Here is a 21,575-nt window from a genome sequence, read left to right as displayed (position 1 = left end):
TTCTCAATCCTCAATAAAGGCGAGTATCACTCTTTTACTATTGGTATTGTCGACTTACATCGATTAACATACTTTCTGTGATCTTCATATCTTCTTAAATTTGTGGTGTGACAATTTTTCCATCGCTTCGCTAATTAGCAATCAAGTTTTTTCTTTTTATACTTTTACGAGTATGTAAATAAATCTTTATCATTGTCCTAAAAAAAAGTTGTACCAAATATAATATAATATGTCTCTCTTGACTTGTTTCCTAAAGTACTACATGAGAATGTGTTAAAACTAATAGTATGTTGTAACTGGTTAGATTGTTAGCCGATTAAAAAGAAGAATTTAAAAATAAAAAAAAAGTTAGAATTACTAAAAAACCAAACCTTTTGGGGAAAGGATGATTGATGTTTTATAACTCTTTACTTAACTAAAAAATAATTTTCTAATTTTCTCTAACGACCTATTTTGTGACCAAACAAATGTACTACTGAAAGCTCAACTCTAACGGTCTACAAATCTTTGGAAGATCTATGATTTGGTAGCGGAGGCCGGTGTACATACTTTAATGTTGGACCCTATCATCTACGATATCATTTTAGTTTTTATAATTGATATTTATCTAAATGAGTTTTTATAATTGATATTTATCTAAATGAATTTATAAATGCAAAATTTAATATATGATGTTAATGAAAAATAAAATAAAAAAAGGAAAAAAATATGCAAAAATATTTTAGATTTTATTTGAATTTTGTAAAAATCAAATAATTTATTAAATATAAAATTAAATTTTGTCTGGTAATTTTAAAAAAGAAACATAAAATTAAAATTCGAAGATATTTTTAAATTCAAATAAAAAAAATTAAAAAATTTATCGACTACGAAAAATTAAAAATTAAAATGGATTAATTTAAGTATTTAACCATAAATTAAATATTTTAGTAAAAAAAATATAAATAAATATTATGAAATAAGAAAAAACCCAACTCGCCGGTGCCAGTTGATTCCAATTCTCATTCTGTCGATCGTTAGATTTTTCCAATAACAATGGCGACAGCTACGTATCCGCCACCGCCACCGTATTACAGGCTCTACAAAGATTACTCCCAGAATCCGAAATCGGCACCGGAGCCTCCTCCGCTGATCGAAGGGACCTACGTGTGCTTTGGTAGCAACTACACTGTAAGATTTACTCTCGATTCCTTCTTCATCTCTCTGAATGCATCTTGAAATGTCATTTATATGTGAAGATTCGATTTCGACTCGCATTTTTGTTGAATTCTTTTAGCTGTTGGAGTCTGGTTTAACTTTTCATTTTTAAATAGATAAGATTTTTTAAGAACGTATGCTAAGAATGGTTTTAGGGTTTTTAGTTCCGAGGTTGTTCGTCTCTGCTTCCGAAATCTTTCATAATCTCCGTTCAGTGTGGACATTTTCGAGTTAGATTCTTTATTTGATTTGATCGAACTTATAGTTTAAACAGTGTCATGATAATCACTGTGATTTTGTTCCTTTTTCCTGATTGTTTCGTTTTGATTTTAGACCGATGACGTGCTTCCAAGCTTGGAAGAGCAAGGAGTGCGCCAGCTTTACCCTAGAGGACCAAATGTTGGTAAGTAGATTTAGTTTAGTTACCAGTGTTCCCAAATTTGGGTCAGAATTTGTTCTCCATCAGTTGTTTTTCTATTTGATAAAGAATCGCTATTATCCTCTCAAGTAAGGCAAATTTTATGCTCAAGTAATTATTCGTTTGATTTCTTAGATCTGTGGTGGTCTCTGTTTTCGTTCGGGGTAAGAATAATGCATGTCTGGGTAGCCTCCAAGGGGCAGCACCGTGGCCAAGGCTCACGGTCTCTGAGTACACTTACTCAAAGTCACATGTTTGAATCTCTGGGGTAGATTTTTAAGGAAAACTCTGATGTCTTCAGAGTTTGGGCCTTGGGGCTGGCGTGGATGCCAAAGGGAAGTGGGGTTTTATAATCCATCCCCAAGACATAAAGGCTGAGGAGAATTTCTGGAAACCCAACAATTGGCCGAGGCCAAAGGCAAAGAATAGGTAAAAAAAGATTTGATGAAATTACACACACATGAAACGAGCTAACCCCTTTTGGTCCCAAATCTTTGGGGTTGCTTTTGACACTGACATGTGTTCACTCGCACGTGCCCATGTAGATCTCTTCCTGTCGAAAGAAATGAGATTTTCGAGAAAAGAAGTCAAACCTAGTTTAAATATTTCAACTAAGCTCTGAGCACAAGTGTCATTGCTTTAAAGTTCTGTTAAAAAAAGAATATAAGTGTGATTGCTTCAAGTCTTGAGAGTCATTTGACATGTTAGCGTTACCAGTATATACAATGAAGATGTTTGGGAGATTCCTATTTCTATTGTCGTGGAAGTAACGAATTAAATTCCTGTTCGTGAAAATATTTGAAACTTAATTTAAAGACATGAAAATGTGTAGTGGTAGTGGCTGTCATGTTCTTAATATATTCCTCCTGTACGGTGTAAACAAAAAGAGTCTCTCTACCTGCCACTTGCTCGATGAACTTGATTTTTGATTGCTTGGAGCAACAATCTCCCCTGCAGCCCTCCCTCCCAAGTAAAGTCTTTTACCTGACATTATTATTGGTGGTTCTTCCTCAGATTTTAAGAAGGAATTGAGATCTCTCAATAGGGAACTTCAGCTTCACATCCTGGAGCTCGCCGATATTCTTGTTGAGAGGCCATCACAATACGCAAGGAGGGTAGAAGAAATATCCCTAATATTCAAAAACTTACACCACCTGCTTAATTCATTGCGTCCGCATCAGGTGGTTTAGTTTTACACATTTAAACTGGACATATTGTATTGTCAAAATTATCTAATTGTCAGGTCTATCTTCCCTTGTAGGCTAGAGCTACACTGATTCATATACTAGAACTTCAGATAGAGCGTCGGAGACAAGCTGTCGAGGATATAAAAAGGTATGTTGGTTCTGATCGAATATATTCATGTATGAATGTGTAATAACTTGTGCAATCAGCTACCCTTTCGTCACACGCCTTTTTTGGATTGAATGTCGTACTTTCTCGGGTAAATATTATTAAACCCAAAACTTAGGATTTCTTGTCCCTTTATCCATAATCATTGTTTTGTTCTATCTTATTCTTGGTGGTTGAGACAAGGATGTGTTCTTATAAAATTTTGAGCCCATAATTCATCGTTCAAGGCTTGTTTCTGTTCTGGCTGATAACTTCTGCATCATCTCACTGATTATTTGCTAATAGTACCACCATTGATATAATTTTCTTGTCTAGGAGGAGAGAAGAAGCTCAAAGATTACTCATGGAGTCCCTTGAAACTTTGGATGGACACTAGTCTTGTCCATGCTGAATACATTTCGCATTCAAGATCTTTAAATCCATAGTGCAGCCTCGAATGCATCGGTTCGGTCAGTTGTAATGCTTGGCTTCTACATCGACCATGCACGTAGGCTACAAATATTTGTCAATTTGTTCAAGATCTTGAAGGGGACACCCTCGCCTGCTGTGAATACAGAATCAGATTTGTTAATGTGTAGATTGATGGAACTACTTTGTCAACTTTAATTTACGGGTTCGGTATAGTGACTGTGAACTTACTTGAATTAGGTCGAGGTTGTACAACGGTGTCCTTCAATTCTAAGGTTATGCATAGTGTGAGTATGAGATTGAAAGAGATTAATGCTATTGCTTCTCTGGCCTCTAAAAGCATGTTTAAGCTCCAACTTTATGCAAAATATTACGTTAGTTATGGTTATCTTTTTTAAGTATGATCTGAATTTAACATATTATGTTTTAAATTCGATATTAGGAATAAATAAATATGGAAAAATTAAATTGAAAAAAAATTCTAAATTATTTTTAAAATACATCTAAATTTTATTATGTGATCCTAAAAAATAATAAATTAAAAATTTATATATCTTGTAATAATTATTAATTAGATATAATTTTTGTCGTAAAATCTTTGGAATTAAATTTTAAGGAGAAACCAAATTTGTGATTTAAATAGTTAAATATTTAAATATATTTTTAAGAATTAAAATCTCACTTTTAATTACCATTAAAAATGGCGGGATGAAGGCAGTTTTCTCTCTTTTTATTCAAGCACTCTCTCGTATTGCGCTCATCTTCACCTGTTCTTAGATGAATTTGTTGTGTATGTTCCTGAATCGATACCAACCATAGTGTTCCATTCTGAATGTGCTAGCTGATGGCGGTTTTGGAAGAGGATTGTTCGTCCGCCAAATCGCGATCTTCGACTTCCACTTCCAGTTCCTTGGCTAAGTGCGTTCTCAGAGGCAGTGTCGTCCTCCACGTCCTCTATGGTCACATACGTTCTCCGATCTCCCTGGACATCGTCTTTGGAAAGGTTGGTTGTGTCTTTGTTGTTGTTAATTTGAGCTGTTCTTTTCTTATGAACTCCTCCTTTGTGAAGTGTTTTGGTGTGTTTGATTGTTAGGTGTTGGTTCAGTTGTTAGGAACTAAGTTCCAATTACTTTGAGATGATAATGTATAACAATCAGCTGTTCTGCACTTCAATTGAATTGAAGCTCGTTTCCAATTACTATTATTTTTTTAGGTCTACCTTTTGACTCTGTTATAAAAATTTACTCCAAGATTTACTGCAGTTTCGATGAGTTTATTTCCAGAAAACCGGGTTCACTTAATTCCTTCACTGTCGGCATAGGTTTCATCCTATGACACATATTCAGCTTTCAATCCTGGAAACTCAAGGAATCAGATAGGGAGAATGCTGGTTTGATAACTATATTTGACAGATATTTAGTATCTCAATCCTTAATCACAAGGCTTCCGTGCAACTTTTACTGCAGTTGATTGGTATGGTAGCACTATGAGGGTGGCTGTTTCTTGGTTACAATTTCTTAAACTGTATTGGAAAGTTTTGAGAATATGACATGACAATTGTGGGTTTGAGATTTCAACCTTCAACCTCAGGAAAGGATATGAGTGCCAAACCATTGGGTTATTTTGGCTTTTGTAGTCCTTTTTCAATTCAAAATTTCTTTTAGTTTTGGTTGTTCTTATGTGTTTATTAGCATTTGGTAGTGCTTTTAAACAGCTAAAAGTTATTAAGGTCCCAAAGGGCTGCCATATTGGCTAAGGCATGCAGTCTAAGTAACACCTATCTAAAGATCACATATTTGAATATTCAGGTGAGCTTAATAGGGAAACTTTTGATGTCTTCCCAATCTAGGCTTGGGTAGACTTATACTTTATTTAAAAATAATAAACAGCTTAAAAGTTGTCTTCTGATGCTTGAGAAATATCCAGGTTGTAGCATGCTAGTTGCTATTTAGTGATGGTATTTATTATGCCTGAAAATTTTAGAGATGGAAATCGTGGCTTTATGGGCACATAGATTGAGAGCTATTCTGAGTTTTAATTTGTTTCTTTAAGTTACACGAGGAACAATGCATCATATGAATGATAATTTCTGACATGGCTTTGTTTTTATACCAAACTTCTGGATGGTACGTTGATGCACCTTTTCTTTTATGAAATAAGAATAAGAAGGAAAGGAGAACAGATTTGTAATTGTGCATATTCGTTTATTCTTTCAATTACTCCTGATTTTGGGCTCTTCTCGCTGTTCCCCGAATGGGGTAGACACGAGGCGGTGTGCCAGCAAGGATGCTGGGCCTCGAAGGGGGTAGATTGTGATGTCCCACATTGGTTGGAAGGAGAACAAAACAACCTTTATAAGGGTGTGAAAACCTTCCCCTAGCCGTTGCGTTTTAAAGCTTTGAGGGGAAGCTCGAAAGGAAAAGCCCAAAAAGGACAATATCTGCTAGCAGTGGATCTGGGTCGTTACAAGTAGAGTATGCGCTTTAATTCAAAAAAGCATGGCCACCTTACACGGGAAAACAATCCTATAGTAGCGGTTCTTTCTTAATTGGTAGGGTACAGACTAAAAGATGGAATGTTAAAATTTCTGTTTGACTACTTAGCTTTTGGATGTGAATTATTATACGTTTGGTATTTAATTAGCTAATGGAAAACAATCCTGAAGTAGCAGATCTTCTTAACCGTCCAAGTTCACTGCTCATAGATATTGTCTGCTTTGACTCATTACGTATCGTCGTCAGTCTCACGATTTTAAAAAAGACATCTATTAGGGAGAGGTTTCTACACCTTTATAAAAAATGTTTCATTCCCCTATCTAACTAATGTGGGATCTCACAATCTACTCTCCTTGCTGGCACACCGCTCGATGTCTGGCTCTGATACCATTTGTAACAGTCTAACCTCTGCTAGTAGATATTGTCTATTTTGGCCCGTTACATATCATCGTTAGTCTTACAGTTTTAAAACGTGTCTGTTAGGGAGAGATTTTCACACCCTTATAAAATGTTTTGTTCTCATGTCCAACTGATGTAGGATCTCATACTCATGTTCCATTGCCCTGGGTCTACTATCCTATTCTAGGAGAAAAATTCCTTTCCATTTCGTTTGGGGTGACACTTAGTTCCTAGCTGCTTGTTTTAATCCTCGGAGCTTCACCACACCCTGTATCCATCAGAACTCTTCCTTATAACCTTACTTTCTCCAGCCATTTGCAAGTAATGTATCATTTGGGAGATGTGCGGTTCCTCCCTTATAACTTCAAATGCCAATTATTGTTTTCTTAAGTATATACGTGATATTTGATGTTCTTACATCCACAGTTTCTGATTCGGTTGCAGCAGAAGTTTTCTTCACTGAAGAGAGAGCGATTTCAATGATCTCGAGCACTGACTATGTACTACTGCATCATCCGGGTAAGGTTCTTGTTGCTAACTTATATATTTAAATCTTTTCTTAAACTGTTGTTCTAGCTTCTTAAACTGATGTGTGTAATTAAGATTTTGGAATTTATCATTTCCCTTTTGGCTGTAAGAGTTAATATTTTGTATAGAGTTCCTTTTGGCTGTCTAGAAAGCAGAACTATCCCTTGCAGCCGTCAGGGTAAATATTTGGCGTGTTTTGTGGTTTTAGCCAGATGTGATGAGTACTGTATAGAAAGTTTGCGTGATCGGCACGTAAATTTGTTCATATATTTGGATTCGTAGTGCCACTTAAAAAGTTATAATCCAACCTAAATCGTATGAGTTAGTTTGAGTTAGATTAGATTTTTTGAGTCATTAAATTTTTTTAATACCTCGAAAATTGTCTCTTAATTCTACCGAGAAGAAATGTTGTATTAAGAAGGATAATAACAATATAGAACTAATTGAGTATGCTTCATTTGGGTTGATCCTTCCCAAAACAAAACATTTAGGAAGAGGCATTCAATGAGGCACAGCAGGGAAGGAGGAGTAGAGAAGGTGGAGTAGCTTTCATTCACTCTCAATACCTCAATAGGGTCAAAAAGCATTAAATTCAAAAAGTGGTTTTGCAATAAGCAGTAATAAATAGGTCGGCAAACTTCGTTGGAGTCTATTTATTATTTATTTTCACTTCCTCTACCTTTAACAAAGTCCAATCCAAAAGAAGTAAATGCTTATATTAGCCCTTTCTGGTACATTGATTTCCATTTGTAGAGTTTTATAGGAAATGAGTACTCGATAAAGCACAAATATAGTCTCATTGTAGTTCGTCATTATTGGCCATGTTTTAGAGTTATTAAGAGCGATCGAGATTGAGACTATCAATTTTTAGAACTTTAGGAAATGAGTATCAATAAAGCTCGAGTATATACTCATAGTTCGTTATTATTGACCATGTTTTAGAATTATTGGAAACGATCGAGATTGAGACTATCCATTTTTACAAGTTTATAAGAAATGAGTATTGATAAAGCTCGAGTATATAGTTTATCATTATTGACCATGTTTTAGAGCTGTTGGGAAGGATATATTGGGACTATCAGTTTTTGAATTTAGATAAATTATATTTAAATGCTTAAATTTCTTTTCATTATTGTGTTGTTGGAGAGAATTTTTAAAAAAATCACGAAAAGAAAAATATTTTTAATTTTTTTATTCCTCAAAATTGTGATTTTATAAAATATCTTGGTTGTTTGTTTCTTGCATCATATCACAAAATCCACTATAAATACATAACCAAAAGAACTAGAATATCAGACTCCAAAGCTATCTAAACTCCTCCCTTGAGGAAGTAAAAGCAAAAGGCAAAATCAAAATGGTAGGTGGATTCAACTGTGCAGGATCATCAGCAGCAGCAGCCATTGCTGAAGCTCTTAAGGTCAATGTGTATGGGGAGGACATGGACACGCTCGTGTTGGCGCACGGGTTCGGTTTGGATCAAAGCGCTTGGCGCTACATGATTCCTTAACTTGCTTGCTTCTTCAAAGTGGTGGTTTTTGACTTGGTTTTCTCCCCAAATGTGAAGCCTCAGGTTTATGATGACAGGAAGTATTCAAGTTTTGAGGGATATGCCAAAGATTTGGTGTGTGTTCTTGACCATCTCCATGTTGAAAGAAGCATTTATGTTTGGACATTCAATGTCTGCTATGATTGGATGTGTAGCTTCAACCTATAGGCCTCAACTCTTTCAACATCTTATCTTGTTGAATGCCTCCCGCAAGGTTCTCTAAAACTCCTCTTGGGCTTCCCATCAAGGTTTTAAAATGTTCCTGCTAGTGAAAGGTTTTCACACCCTTATAAAGAATGTTTCGTTCCCCTCTCCAATCGATGTGGGATTGGAGTGGAGAACGAATCATTGTTTATAAGGATGTGGAAAACTCTCTCTAGTAAATGCGTTTTAAAATCATGAGGAAAAGCCCAAAGAGGATAATATCTCTCGATGTAACGGCTCATGCCCATCACTAGTAGGTATTGTCCTTTTTCGTATTTCTCTTCTAGGCTTCCCATAAAAGTTTTAAAACGCGTCTGCTAGGGAGAGGTTTCCACACTCTTATGAGAAATGTTTCGTTTCCTCCAACCGATGTGGGATTGGAGTGGAGAACAAAGCATTGTTTATAAGGGTGTGGAAAACTCTCTCTAGTAAACGCGTTTTAAAATCATGAGAGAAAGCCGAGAAGGAAAAGTCCAAAGAGGATAATATTTCTCGATGTAAAGGCTCATGCCCACCACTAGTAGGTATTGTCCTCTTTCGTATTTCTCTTCTAAGCTTCCCATAAAAGTTTTAAAATGCATCTGCTAGGGAGAGGTTTCCACACCTTATAAGAAATGTTTCGTTCCCTCCAACCGATGTGGGCTTGGAGTGGGGAATGAAGCATGAGCGTGGAAAACTCTCTCTAGCAAATGCGTTTTAAAAACTAGAAGGAAAGTCTGAATGGAAAAGTCAAAAGAGGACGATATCTACTAGAAAAGACATCAATTTTTTTTTACGATTTTGGTTATTTTACTGACATTCTTTTACCATAGGTATCTCAATGATGAAGGATACAATGGAGGCTTTTGTAAGGCCAATAGTTGATGCCATCTTCAACCAAATGGATAAAAACTTCACAAATTGGGTTAAAAAATTTGCTCCATCTGCAGTGGAAATAAATGATTCCAAAACAATATCAGAGTTTGAGCACTCCTTGGGAAGAATGAAGCCTGAGATTGCCCTTAGTGTTGCAAAAATGGTGTTTTTAAGTGACTTAAGACAGCTTCTACCAAAAGTAAAGACTCCCACCACCATTATTCCTACAAGAAAAGACAACATTGTCCCAAAATTTGTTGCATCTTACATAAAATCAAAGATGGGTTGCCATGCAAAAGTGAAGATTTTGAATTCTGATGGCCACTTTCCACAGCTAACAGCTTATCCTCCGCTTTTGAAAGTTTTGACTCAACTTCTTCACCTCAATGATAAGAATTCTACTGCTTGACCACTTGAAATGAAGATCATAAGCTCGTTATCGGTCGTGGTAGCTGATCGAACAAGGTATCTCGGTGGAGAACTTAGTCGAACTTTTCAAATTTTGGTGTTTGTATGAAGAACTATTTGGCTATGTTTTCTTTTACTTCTAGTGGAATAACATATTGCAACTCTTTGTGGACAACGCTCGTACTTTTTATTTGCATCAGTCGATAAGAGATTACAAGAACACTCAGTAAAATACTACTGCACTTCGCTTTACTTGAGACTGCTTGGGATGAAAACTTTGGTAGAGTGAAGGGGTATTTGTAAAAGAGACTAGACAATTTATTCATTTCGACTCGTACATCAAGTTCTTATTTGAGTAGATAACGTTCCTCTTTTTTTTTTTTTTTTTTTTTTTTTTTTTTTTTTCCCCATTTTTTGGGGTTTTGTATTAGATCTCGGAGTATCAAATTATCGAAATAGCTGAGAACGTTTGTAATCTGAAGAAGGCCGAAGCTGATTGGATCTTACAGATTGACATTGTTGAACAAGGTGATAAGCTGGAGGTAAGAAGAACAGGGTTACAGAGATGAGATTTTGTTGTTTCAATACAATTGATGAATTTAGCATTGAATANTTTTTTTTTTTTTTTTTTTTTTTTTTTTTTTTTTTTTTTTTTTTTTTTTTTTTTTTTTTTTTTTTTTTTTTTTTTTTTACTTATTATCAATTGATATTCATAACCATTTGAACTAGTGGTATTCATATAGTCCATTAATCGACGAAAAACATGTATGAAGTTTGAAAACTTTTAAATGACTCTCGATCTAGTGCAAGTACATTGTTGTAGTATTGTAAGTACCAAATTTCGAGGGAATTCCTCGAGAGAATAACTTAAATAATGAGTATAAAATAATAGTGAAATTACGTTTTAAACATATTTTGATCGGTAGAATTTATTTCCAACCTAATTATATATATATATTCGACCTTAATCAAAACATTTATTAAACCAATATTCGTATCACAAAATAAGAATATAACCAATTTTGGGAAGAAGAATGTTGAAGAGAATTTAAAAATAGCAAAGTTACAGACTATTTCTCTTTCTATAATTATCAGTCAATCATAATCGTCGATCTCCGTCTAACAAATGGTCGTAAAAGAGCGCCCACGAGAAGCCATAGACCTGCGAAGTACTGAAACAAATCCGAGGGAAGTTTCTCGAACATAAAGGACGTTCGAGGTAGAGAAGACAAAAGCCCCAAGGAAGATTGCAGAATTCTGCTCTCAAGGAAAAGGCTCCGTTCGATTTATCGGTTCTCTGATCCTCAGGTTTTCGCCTTCTTCTTCCCTTTGTTCTTGCTTTCTTTCAATATTTTCTCGATTGCAAATTTGATTTTATCGAGTTTTGATTCAAGAAATCTCTACTTTTTTTTTTTATTATTATTATTCCTTTTTATGCCGAATTGTGTTTTCTATCTCTTTGATCACGTTTGAAGAACGATATCTGTGAAAAAGGCTGCAACTATTGGCGAATTTACATATTTGTCGTTTAACTATTTTTAGAGTAGTTATTCCTTTGAGGTTTTGTTTGATTTGAGAAGCACTCTTGTGAAAGAGAGTTTTGAGAAATCCTGTTTTTGTCTTTGTAGTTTCCTGGTGATATTTTGTTTTCTCCGATATCGATCTCATTCGTTCTGAAGAAATATTGGAGCAGTTGATGGAAGGAAAAGTTTATAAGTTGTCTTTTTGTGACTAGTTTGTCGCTGGATCAATCTGTTATGTTTTTTGTAATTTAGTATCGCTATTGGTAAATTTTCTTACGCTGTTTTTGATTGATCTTCTAGTGGCATATTATTCTTTAAATAGTTGATACCGTGTTTGTGTTCTAAATAAATATTCATCTGCTTGGAACGTTTGCCCGTGTTCAATTGACGCAAAAGAAAGAATATCTCGTTGGATGACAGAAATCTGTGGTAGCATGCTGATTGATGTGCGTTAATGTTCGCAGATTTAGGCTATGTGCATCTTGGTGTTTTTTTTTTTTTTTTTTTTTTTTTAACACCGTGATTTATTTTATTCCAATTGTTATAGGAAATTGAAAATGAGAGGTCGAAGTTACAGTTACAGTCCATCGCCACCAAGGAGTTATGGCAGGAGAAATCGAAGCCTTAGCCCAAGGGGTCATGGAGGCCGTGGAAGGGATTTGCCGACAAGTCTTTTGGTTCGGAACCTAAGGCATGACTGCAGGTTTGTGGCTGCATTTATACAATTATCTGTTGGTTCTTCAATTATGTTTTTGTTGAATTATAAAGAAGTGATATCTTTTTAAAATATGTTCTCTGGTTGATCCAATTTTCAGCTTTCCGTAGTTCTTTCTTTCTTTCATTATTTTAATTGGAAGCTAAGAAGATTCGAATTCAAGTGTTTGTGTAATTTTCTTTGTTGGATTTTTCACCTTTCTCTTGAGCTTGAAGATAAATCAGAATTCTGTTTCAAAAAAAAAAAAAAAAAAAATGGTTTGAAGGTTACAGTTTACCTTTCTCTTGAAAAGCATTTTATATTATATATTCCTTGGGTCGGTTATATTTTGTATTTTCCTTTTCAAAATGAGGAGGAAAAAAACATTTCTGATAGGAAAAAGAACAAAAGCCAACCATTCAAAGAAGACTCTCGACCAAAAAAGATTCCGAGTAATTGCACAATGGTGTTTCAGTTGTTGAGAATTTAAAGGAAAAAAGGATAATGTTTCTGCTTTTGTTTCTATATTGACTTGATACACTTCTTCAATTCTTACGTTTTTTTGCAGGCCAGAGGACCTACGTGGATTATTTGGGCAGTTTGGTCCTCTCAAGGACATCTACTTGCCACGAGATTATTATTCCGGGTAGGCATACTCTTGAAGATTGTGCTTTTTCTTTGTATGAATCTGGTGTGTATGCATGTAAGGGTTTGTCTTACAGTAGTTATAATCAAACTCATTTTAGGCCTTTTATTTCATACGCATGTAGTCTTTATATTTATGAAAATATTTTCTAAATTGTTACTTCTATGGCCTGCTCCTTTGTTCAATTATTTGGTTTCCAAACAACATACAATCAGTTTATCGAGTTTGGTTGTTTTTATTGGAAGTGTTGAAGACTGTCACCAATGAAGTAATAAGATTATCTAGTGGAAGACAAGAAGCAAGTAATTTGGTTGTTGTGTTGAAGACATTCAAGTAAGTTGTGATGACTTAATGTGTACATGAAGATTCGGTGGAAGGTGGGTTTGATTGAATACATTGAGAAGAAGTTCACAAGTCTTGAAGAATTTCATCTCAATTTTTTTCTTTGCCACGCAGAAGGTTAGCATGGTGACACTCACATTTGTTAGTGCTCTATGTTGTCTGTATATGTTTCTCGTCACTGGCAAATTTGTCTCGGGATTGATTGATGATTGTAATGATGCCCCTAGTCATCAAATTGTCGAACTTTGTACAATACATCTATTGTTAAACTTTGTATTTATGAACGGTATGTGATTGTGAGTGCAGAAAACCACGCGGCTTTGGGTTTGTTCAGTACATTGATCCTGCTGATGCTGCTGATGCAAAGTATGAATTAGATGGCCAAGTTCTATTGGGCCGTGAATTAACTGTTGTGTTTGCTGAGGAGAACAGGAAGAGACCTGAACAGATGAGAGCAAGAGACTCATCAAGGTTGCCATTTCTCGACTGCTCTAAACTCTCTACAAATATCTTCAAAATTTTCCCTATAACTTAGTGTTGTTCACATATGAAATTGTTATCAGGGGTCGGTCCTACAGTTACCGGCGTTCCCCACTGCAATATTCTCAATCACCGCCCCATGGTCGAAAATATTCACGTAGTCCTGAATATTATTCCCCTGCTCGGTCTAGACGATATTCAAGGTGGGCAGTTATACTGTAGTATTTTCAATAATGATCATTGGACCATTTAGGAAAAGAGAGGGTTGCGGGGTGGTCGATTCTAACCTTATTTTATATGATACAGGTCAATCTCGCCTAGGGACCAAATGCACAGGGAGCGATCCTACTCAAGGTCACCATATAATTCAAGGGACCGTGGCTATAGCAGAAGCCGAAGCCGAAGCAGGAGTCGGAGCTATAGCCGAAGTTATTCTAGGTGAGTAAAAAATACTTCCAAGTTGCAAAGTGGGTTAAGCTTAGTTAGCTGACTTTTCTAAAAACCCAGAAACTATTAAGGTAGAGAGATGTTTGGATTTCGGAAGTCTGTATATGATTTAGAAAATGCTTTGGTCTTTTCTTTTAGAGCCCACTGATTTCATGTTCTTATTTTAAAATGTATGGACCATGTTGTGGTTTTCTCTATTATGTAGAATGGAACCTTGGGAATTTTAGGCCCTTCTTTTTACCCCCAACACTTCTCTCCAATTTTGTGTCTTACTTCTAGTCTGGTCCTCAATGATTAAAGTGAATATAGTTTAGTGGACTTGACTTTGACCCGTTCAATTCAATTCAATTAGGTACTCGTCATCTATTTTCATCGTTCACAGAAAAAAACATGAACAAAGTCCTGCCTCCCCCTCTCTCTCTATCCATCCATCCATCCATCCATCCATCCAAGGGGTGTTCTTTGGTTGGTTGGTGTCTCCTCGAGTCGAGAACCTCTCATGCCTTTCTTCGTTCACGGTGCTTGTGGCTATGATATGGTAGGAGAGGTCTTGTGGATGATTAAAAGGATTGATTTCTTTTGAAAAACATTAAAATTTTACACGTGGATGTAAACGACGGCCCAGCGGCTCAAACCTGAACGTCGACGTAAATAAAAAAAAAAGAGGGTCCACCGGAATTAAAATTTGTGGCAGAGAAAAAGGCAATGAAATGGTTACACGTGGATGTAAAATTAATAATATCGTTGGGATTAAAAAAAAAAGGTAAATTCGGAAATCAGCCCATCATCATAGGATCGGAAAACGTATCCAAACAGTACAAATCAAACGTGAGAGAAAACGACTTTGCTAATTAAATTGTGCCTTTCTTTGGATTGTATTTCAATAATTTTCTTTTTCTTTTTCTTTTATTTAGAATCATTTGTCACGTCATCGATTCATTATGTAGGGTCCACCAGTTTACAAACCACTTCAAATTTTACTATTTATTTTGTCTTCCCATTTGAAACATCAATTTAATTCCATTTTAATGTTTTTTTTTTTATTTTTATCCAAAATTTTATTGAAAGAACATTTGCCCTTATTATTATTATCATTGTTCTCTTCAAATTATATTTATAAAATAATCATAACATAAATCATGTGGAATTTTTCTTCTCCCAACACTATTTTTAATAATTATGAAATCAAATAAATAATAAAAAAGAATCTAATTTCATGGAATTTTAATTGTAAGGAAATGTAAGCTTTTTATATTATTTAATTTTTAAAAATTGAGAAACAAAGCTTTGAAGTAAGATGGTCATCATGTCCCAAAAGTGATTTCTACGGAATAAAGCTGTAAAGAAGTGGTTTGTAACATACATATATATATATATAGTACTTTCTAGATTCCACTTGCAAAGTAAAGTAACTTCAACCCACACTAACAAATATAGTTAGTTTAATAAGTTCAATTATAAAATTTTAGTTTACTGAGAATATGTGTCAATTTCATCAAATTTAAATATTTTTAACAAAACCGTTGAAAAATATTAGCGGTGATTCAGTTTTTTCACCTAATGCTTCAAATGCTCTAAGTCAAGGTTTTCGCGCTCGGGTTTGAATTATATAGTCTCGTACACATGATCACTGATTTTTTCTTGCCTCGTTTTAGCCTTAGTATCGTATATTAAGTATAGTAAGACACCAAAACTAGAAACGAAATTTTTATGTACGTTTTAATGAATACTCATTCGAGAAGCGAAAAAAATTATTGATAGTACCTCTGTAAAACAATGATCTACAATGGCTATATCAAACAAAACTTTAAATTTTATATTTAATAAATTCTTAAAGTTAAATATTTAAATTTTAGATTTTTTTTTTTTAGCTCTACCCATTAAACTTAAAATTTTATGCATTTAACTTATTTAATATTATTTTCTATATATATATATATATATATATATATATATATATATATATATATTCTTTTTTTTTTTTCTTTTCAAAAAGGTTAAATGTATAATTTAGTCCTTTGTTGAGTATTTTTTAAATTTGTCCATACTCATCACGTGAGCCCGCGTTACAACAATGATGCTGTCAAATTTAAAAAACTACTGTTAAGAAAAAAAAGTTAATATGTGGGGTAACGGTAAAATATAATATTAACATTTTTAATAGGTTAAATTTCTAGGATAAAACAACCTTTCCACACTTAGATTAGGTAAAAAAAATATTTTTTTAACTAGCCTCATGTGAAGTAGATCAGTTCTTTAACTCAATTTTCAATCAAACCCACCTGCTAACATATTATAGTAACTTATGCTAACATATTATAGTAACTTCTGTGAGTTGGACATCGTGATACCCAAATATTAAGAACAAGTAGAGCCGAGCACACATTTAAACAAGAACGATTAAAACAATAGATAGTTATTGTATATACCAACAAGATGCACCTTTCTTTTTACATATAATACCAATTTTTGTGATTGGACAGTGCGACACCCGGGCATAAAAGAAGAGTTTGTCAATGAGCCAATATCACATCTTTAACATATAATAGTTGAAAAAATACTTAAAAGAATGGATATTTACTATCTATACCAATAAAAATGTACAGATTTTTTTGAGTGACTTAGAACGACTCTCTATCAAATTCCTAATACCGACAGGAAACGTATTACTTTCAAATTTTATAAGTCATTTACCTCTACGAGTATAGGTCAGGAGTCATGTTGGGGGAGAAAAGAATATAAAACTAGCCTTTTAAGACATAGTGTGAAAACAATTTAAAATAAAAATAGCATGGACCCTATACAATAAAGTAATATATCAATTAATATATGATTGAATATAATATATATATATACTAAACTATGTTTTTTTTAATACAAATGTAAAAAAAAAAACGTAAATAAATATGAGATGACAATAAATATGGTTTAATTTTTATATTTTTGTGAGTTTGAGATCTAATTTCAGATAAATTTATTTTTTATTTCACTTAAAATATTGATTTTTTCAATATTAATTCAATTTAATCCTTATAGTTTATGTATTTTTAGCTTTTGGAATATTGTAGTTTTATTTTTTTTATTTTTTATTTTTGTGAATTTACTTTACAAAAATCAAAATAGCACACTCAAAACAAATCTTGAAACATTACAATAGCTTTATTAAAGGGTTATTTCTCCAGTAAAAAAAAACGTGCAAGTATAAATATCAAAATTCACATAATAAAAAAGAGTAATAAAATAATAAATCTTTCAGTTTATTCTCGTCTTTGTATTTTTAAAATGTTTTGTATCTATTTGATTATGTTTCATTCATTTGGTTAAAAAAAATTGTTTTAATCGACCAATATATTACAAATAATAATAATAACAAAAATTATCATTTTTTAATATAAAATATTTAAATAGATATTTTATAAATATGTGATCAAATTCTTTTTTTGTTTAATTGTGGTTAAATTATAATTTTATTTATTATTTATAAAATATTAGAAATGAAATTAAGAAGACTAAATTTGTAATTTAATTTGGATATAGTGTTAATTAATTAATTCGAATTTAAAAAAGAAAATGGAGAGGGAAACACGCGCGAGACGGCGCAAGTGGGGGAAAAAGAAGAGAACGAGCGAGGGGAGGTCGCTATTAAAGCAGTCGTACATAAAAGCTTCGGACGCTTCCTTTCTCTCTCTCACTCTCTTCTCTCTGCTTCTTCCAAATTGCAATTTCAAGGATGAATCGCCTCGCGCCGTTATCGGAGGAGCCGATCGACGAAACTGACGGCCGGACACGGCATCGCAACCGCAGCACCGCCGCCGGCAGCAGAGGCGGAGGACGATCGTGGCGGAACTGGATCAGAACTCATCTTTCGATCCTTTATTGTGGAAAAAAGTCCGATAGCCTTAATGTCCTTCTCAGCGTCCTCGGCTGCCCTCTCTTTCCCGTCTCCGTTCAACCTAACACTATCGTTTCCTCAACCAATCAGGTATTTCAGCTTTTTTTTTTTTTTTAATTTTTTTAATTTTTTTAAATATTTTTAGAAGAAAATAAATTAGGTGAAACACGTTGGATGATGAAAGTCCGGCTAATTTAGGGAGTATCATGGCTTTATAATCAAGTAATATCATACTATTGTGAGAGTCTGATCTGTTTGTTAGGATCAAAGTAAACACCAAAAATATATATATATATATATGCATCAATTTTTTTATTTTTTATTTTTGGATTTATGTTAAATTATAAATTTAGATTTTTTTATGACCTTCTTTTTACTCATTTTATGTTTTTTTTTACTATTTTTAAATGGGAAAAATGCTTACATTTTTAGATTAATTCAAAATAAAAATTAATTTTTAAAAGTATTTCGAAACTTACTTGAACTTGAGAACTCTATACTTAATTTAATTAAAATAAAATAATTATGAAACAAATCTTTTTAACTATTTTATTTAATTAATTCTTAAAATTTTAAATTTTCCAAATATGTCTTTCAATTTACATAATTTATTTCTATATTATAATTAAATTAGTGAAGTTATTAAATAAATTTGGAGTGGATTTATAAAATGTGACCCATTAAATGGACGAATATGTACGGTTTTTTAGGTTTAAATATAGAATTAAAAGTTTTATGGCCCTAAATTGATTGAATAAATTGCAACAAACTTGTGTTTTAAGCTAGAATGTCCAAATTTCATGTTTAATGCAATTATATATTTTTTTAATTATAAGAATATTTAGAAATATATATTTAAATATTTAAATATGATCAAAATATTATAATTTAGAGATATTATCATAATTAATCAAATTATTTTTTTTTAACAGGTTTCATCGTCGTCTCAGTATATTATAGAACATTTTATCGCTGCGACGGGGTGTCGGAAATTGAAAGGGAGGGTGAAGAATATATTTGTGACGGGAAAACTAACAATGGGGATGGTGGATGAGGTTAACTCCGGCGGCGGAGGACCCACGGTTGGAGTGGCACAAAAAGGTTGCTTTGTGATGTGGCAAATGATTCCTAACAAGTGGCTGATAGAGCTGGCTGTGGGAGGCCACAGCATTGTGGCCGGCAGCGATGGCAACGTCGCTTGGAGGCACACGCCTTGGCTTGGTTCTCATGCCGCCAAGGGCGCCGTCCGCCCTCTCCGCCGTGCTTTTCAGGCAAGCCTTTTCAATGTTCAATTCCATTTATGTCTTATTATTTCACCTATTTAATGATTTGATTTTTAAAATTAGTTTTAATTTTTTTTTTACATTTTTAAATTTGTTATGAAATTGATGACAAAACAAAGAAATCTGCATATAAAACTAGTAGTTGTAACTTTAATTTTTAAAAATATATATTAAAAAATCAAGTATAAGGTTTAATTTTTTTCAATTAAATCTAAATTTAGTTTTGAAAATTTAAATATGGTATTTTATAGATTATTGTCTTTAAATTTTATAAATTAATTTTTTTAAAAATATCTTATAATGTATATTGAAGAAAGATATAAATATGATATTTAAGGAAATATAGAGACGAAATCAATATACTTTTGAATATAACATTATAAATTATAAATTATAAATTTAAGGTCGAGATTTTAACTACTTTAAGACTAAAGAAAGATACATTACGTACCAAATTATACTCGTGTTGTCATTGTTGGATGATGAAAGTCACACATCAACTAATTTAGGGAATGATCATGAGTGGTACGAGGCATTTTGGGGAAACCCAAAACAAAGTCACGACGACTTATGCTCAAAGTAAACAATATAATACAATTATGGAGATTTGTGTTCATCTAACAATCAGAAGTGAGTTTATAGATCTCTTTTTATAGATGTGGTAGGCCTATTAATTTAGCCCCACCCTATATATGTGTGTGTGAAGGGTACCCTAGAATGATGTTGAGACCCTACCATTTGTGGAAGACCAAAAAGTTGTTTAAATTATTAAAGCTTTTTACTTGAGTGCTTGAATAGAGAAGAGCTATAACCTATCTTTCTTCACACATTTCAAAGTCTAATCCTACGCCCATCCCTTGGGAATTACGACTTTCATTTAACCAAATNTGGAAGATGGATTTATTAGTTTTTTTTTTTTTTTTTTTTTTTTTTTTTTTTTTTTTTTTTTTGCAAGTTGCAATGTAAAATAAATTTTCAATAAATATTTGATTTTCTATTTTCGTTTTTAATATATATTTTTTTTTTCAAAAGAAAAAGTCCAAAGAAGATCACGTATGTTAGTGGTAGACTTGGGTTATGACAGTTACAAATGGTATTAGAGTTTGTCATTCACAATATGTAAGTGATAAATCATGTGTATAATAATTAATAATTCAATTATTTGTTTTAAAAAAATAATAATATGTTGGAAGATGTTGAGTTTTTTTTTTTTTTTTTTAACTAAAAAAATCTATGTGGGAAGATGTTGGCTTTGACTTATGTTATGCCACGCTTTTAAACAGGGACTTGATCCGCTAGCAATTTCTGAAGTGTTCTCTCCAGCACAGTACATGGGAGAAAAGCAAATCATGGCCGTTGATTGTTTCGTCTTAAAATTGTCAGCAGATCAGACGGACCTCGTCGATCGAAGCGACAACACAGCCGAGATGATCAAGCACGTGATCTACGGCTACTTCTGTCAACGACGTGGACTTTTAGTATACTTGGAAGATTCCTCGTTGACTCGGATTCAATCCCCTGGTTCTCACCCAATGTATTGGGAAACGACTATGTCCACAAAAATTGACGATTATCGATCGATTGACGGTGTAATGATTGCTCACTATGGTGAGACCAACGTCGTCATCACACGATTTGGAGACGATCTTAAAACTGGTCCTATGATCACACGTATGCAGGAGAACTGGAATATTGATGATGTGGCGTTTAATGTTCCTGGATTGTCGATGGATAGTTTTATCCCGCCAAAGCAAATTCAAAATGATCAAACAAATGAAAGGTTGGGATTGGACGACACCGCTCGATAATCCAATGGTAAAAGCCTTTACTTATTAAAGAAATTTTCCTCTATTTTCATCTTAAATAGCAAGTTTAATGACGTTTTCTTAACCTAAATATTAACATGATACAACATTTGGCTAAACTTGAGTTTGTAACTGTAAATATTGTAATTCTCTCGTATCTAAATATCATTTCGAACCATGTCCTTTTAGTTTTTATTTATTATCTCTATATTTTTTTTTAAAAAAATTGATTTTCATATGTATATTTATAAAATAGTGGATTTTGTTCATTCCATTATTGTTTATCTCATTTTTTAATCATAATAACAAAAATTAAAATGAAAAAAAAAAATTGGAGAATAATGAATACTCTTATTCATTATATTTCAATATTTGTTTCTAATAATACATTAACTTTTTTATTTAAAAAAAAAATGTTATACACGTGTAAAATTTACAAATTAATAATTTTGAAACAATTTTTTTAATGCAATATTTAAATGAAAATAGTGGATATAACCCTCTAAGTTTGGAGCATAAATTGATTTTTTTTATTTTAAAATAAAAGGCTAAATTTTAATTTAAAATAATAATTAAAAAAAAACACTTGGACAGTTGGATAAAATGCAACGTAATATTTGGCAAGTTTAGGGGTAAAAACGGGAAAAGAAAA

The 21,575-nt window shown here is 33.1% G+C and overlaps 3 protein-coding genes and 1 pseudogene across 5 annotated transcripts; all 4 read left to right on the top strand.

Moving 5' to 3' along the window:
* The first annotated feature begins 969 nt into the window (after positions 1-969).
* Positions 970-3,729, top strand: LOC111498770 (mediator of RNA polymerase II transcription subunit 7a). Its single transcript, XM_023150139.1, has 5 exons — positions 970-1,170; positions 1,531-1,600; positions 2,630-2,796; positions 2,877-2,950; positions 3,284-3,729. The coding sequence occupies exons 1-5, from the start codon at positions 1,036-1,038 to the stop codon at positions 3,342-3,344; spliced, it is 507 nt and encodes a 168-aa protein (XP_023005907.1). The 5' UTR covers positions 970-1,035; the 3' UTR covers positions 3,345-3,729.
* A 501-nt stretch (positions 3,730-4,230) lies between these two features.
* Positions 4,231-10,096, top strand: LOC111498827 (annotated as a pseudogene).
* A 919-nt stretch (positions 10,097-11,015) lies between these two features.
* LOC111498719 (serine/arginine-rich SC35-like splicing factor SCL33) lies at positions 11,016-14,187 on the top strand. 3 transcript variants are annotated; one of them, XM_023150065.1, is made up of 7 exons: positions 11,047-11,119; positions 11,440-11,527; positions 11,882-12,037; positions 12,597-12,674; positions 13,323-13,487; positions 13,580-13,699; positions 13,803-14,187. In XM_023150065.1, exons 2-7 carry the CDS (start codon positions 11,508-11,510, stop codon positions 13,936-13,938), a joined length of 675 nt encoding a protein of 224 aa, XP_023005833.1. In that variant the 5' UTR covers positions 11,047-11,119; positions 11,440-11,507; the 3' UTR covers positions 13,939-14,187. The 3 variants fall into 3 exon arrangements, with proteins under 3 accessions (XP_023005835.1, XP_023005833.1, XP_023005834.1); XM_023150067.1 differs by lacking the exon at positions 11,440-11,527 and having other exon boundaries at positions 11,016-11,119; XM_023150066.1 differs by lacking the exons at positions 11,047-11,119; positions 11,440-11,527 and adding an exon at positions 11,558-11,780.
* A 3,447-nt stretch (positions 14,188-17,634) lies between these two features.
* On the top strand, positions 17,635-21,116 carry LOC111498804. The gene is made up of 3 exons (XM_023150179.1): positions 17,635-17,925; positions 18,768-19,106; positions 20,402-21,116. Exons 1-3 carry the CDS (start codon positions 17,674-17,676, stop codon positions 20,924-20,926), a joined length of 1,116 nt encoding a protein of 371 aa, XP_023005947.1. The 5' UTR covers positions 17,635-17,673; the 3' UTR covers positions 20,927-21,116.
* Positions 21,117-21,575: the final 459 nt, after the last annotated feature.

Source organism: Cucurbita maxima, unplaced genomic scaffold (assembly GCF_002738345.1).
Source record: "Cucurbita maxima cultivar Rimu unplaced genomic scaffold, Cmax_1.0 Cma_Scf00025, whole genome shotgun sequence".
NCBI classification, from domain to species: Eukaryota; Viridiplantae; Streptophyta; class Magnoliopsida; order Cucurbitales; family Cucurbitaceae; genus Cucurbita; species Cucurbita maxima.
This window is presented reverse-complemented; position numbering and strand designations above follow the sequence as displayed.

Bases quoted from the DNA above. Each gene is read 5' to 3' on its own strand.
- LOC111498770 (XM_023150139.1), top strand. From the start codon at position 1,036: ATGGCGACAGCTACGTATCCGCCACCGCCACCGTATTACAGGCTCTAC. The intron at 1,171-1,530 runs GTAAGATTTACT...TTTTGATTTTAG, and splicing joins GCTTTGGTAGCAACTACACT to ACCGATGACGTGCTTCCAAG. The intron at 2,951-3,283 runs GTATGTTGGTTC...TTTCTTGTCTAG, and splicing joins GCTGTCGAGGATATAAAAAG to GAGGAGAGAAGAAGCTCAAA.
- LOC111498804 (XM_023150179.1), top strand. From the start codon at position 17,674: ATGAATCGCCTCGCGCCGTTATCGGAGGAGCCGATCGACGAAACTGAC. The intron at 17,926-18,767 runs GTATTTCAGCTT...TTTTTTTAACAG, and splicing joins TCGTTTCCTCAACCAATCAG to GTTTCATCGTCGTCTCAGTA. The intron at 19,107-20,401 runs GCAAGCCTTTTC...GCTTTTAAACAG, and splicing joins CTCTCCGCCGTGCTTTTCAG to GGACTTGATCCGCTAGCAAT.
- LOC111498719 (XM_023150065.1), top strand. From the start codon at position 11,508: ATGGAAGGAAAAGTTTATAA. The intron at 12,038-12,596 runs GTTTGTGGCTGC...GTTTTTTTGCAG, and splicing joins AACCTAAGGCATGACTGCAG to GCCAGAGGACCTACGTGGAT. The intron at 13,700-13,802 runs GTGGGCAGTTAT...TATATGATACAG, and splicing joins CGGTCTAGACGATATTCAAG to GTCAATCTCGCCTAGGGACC.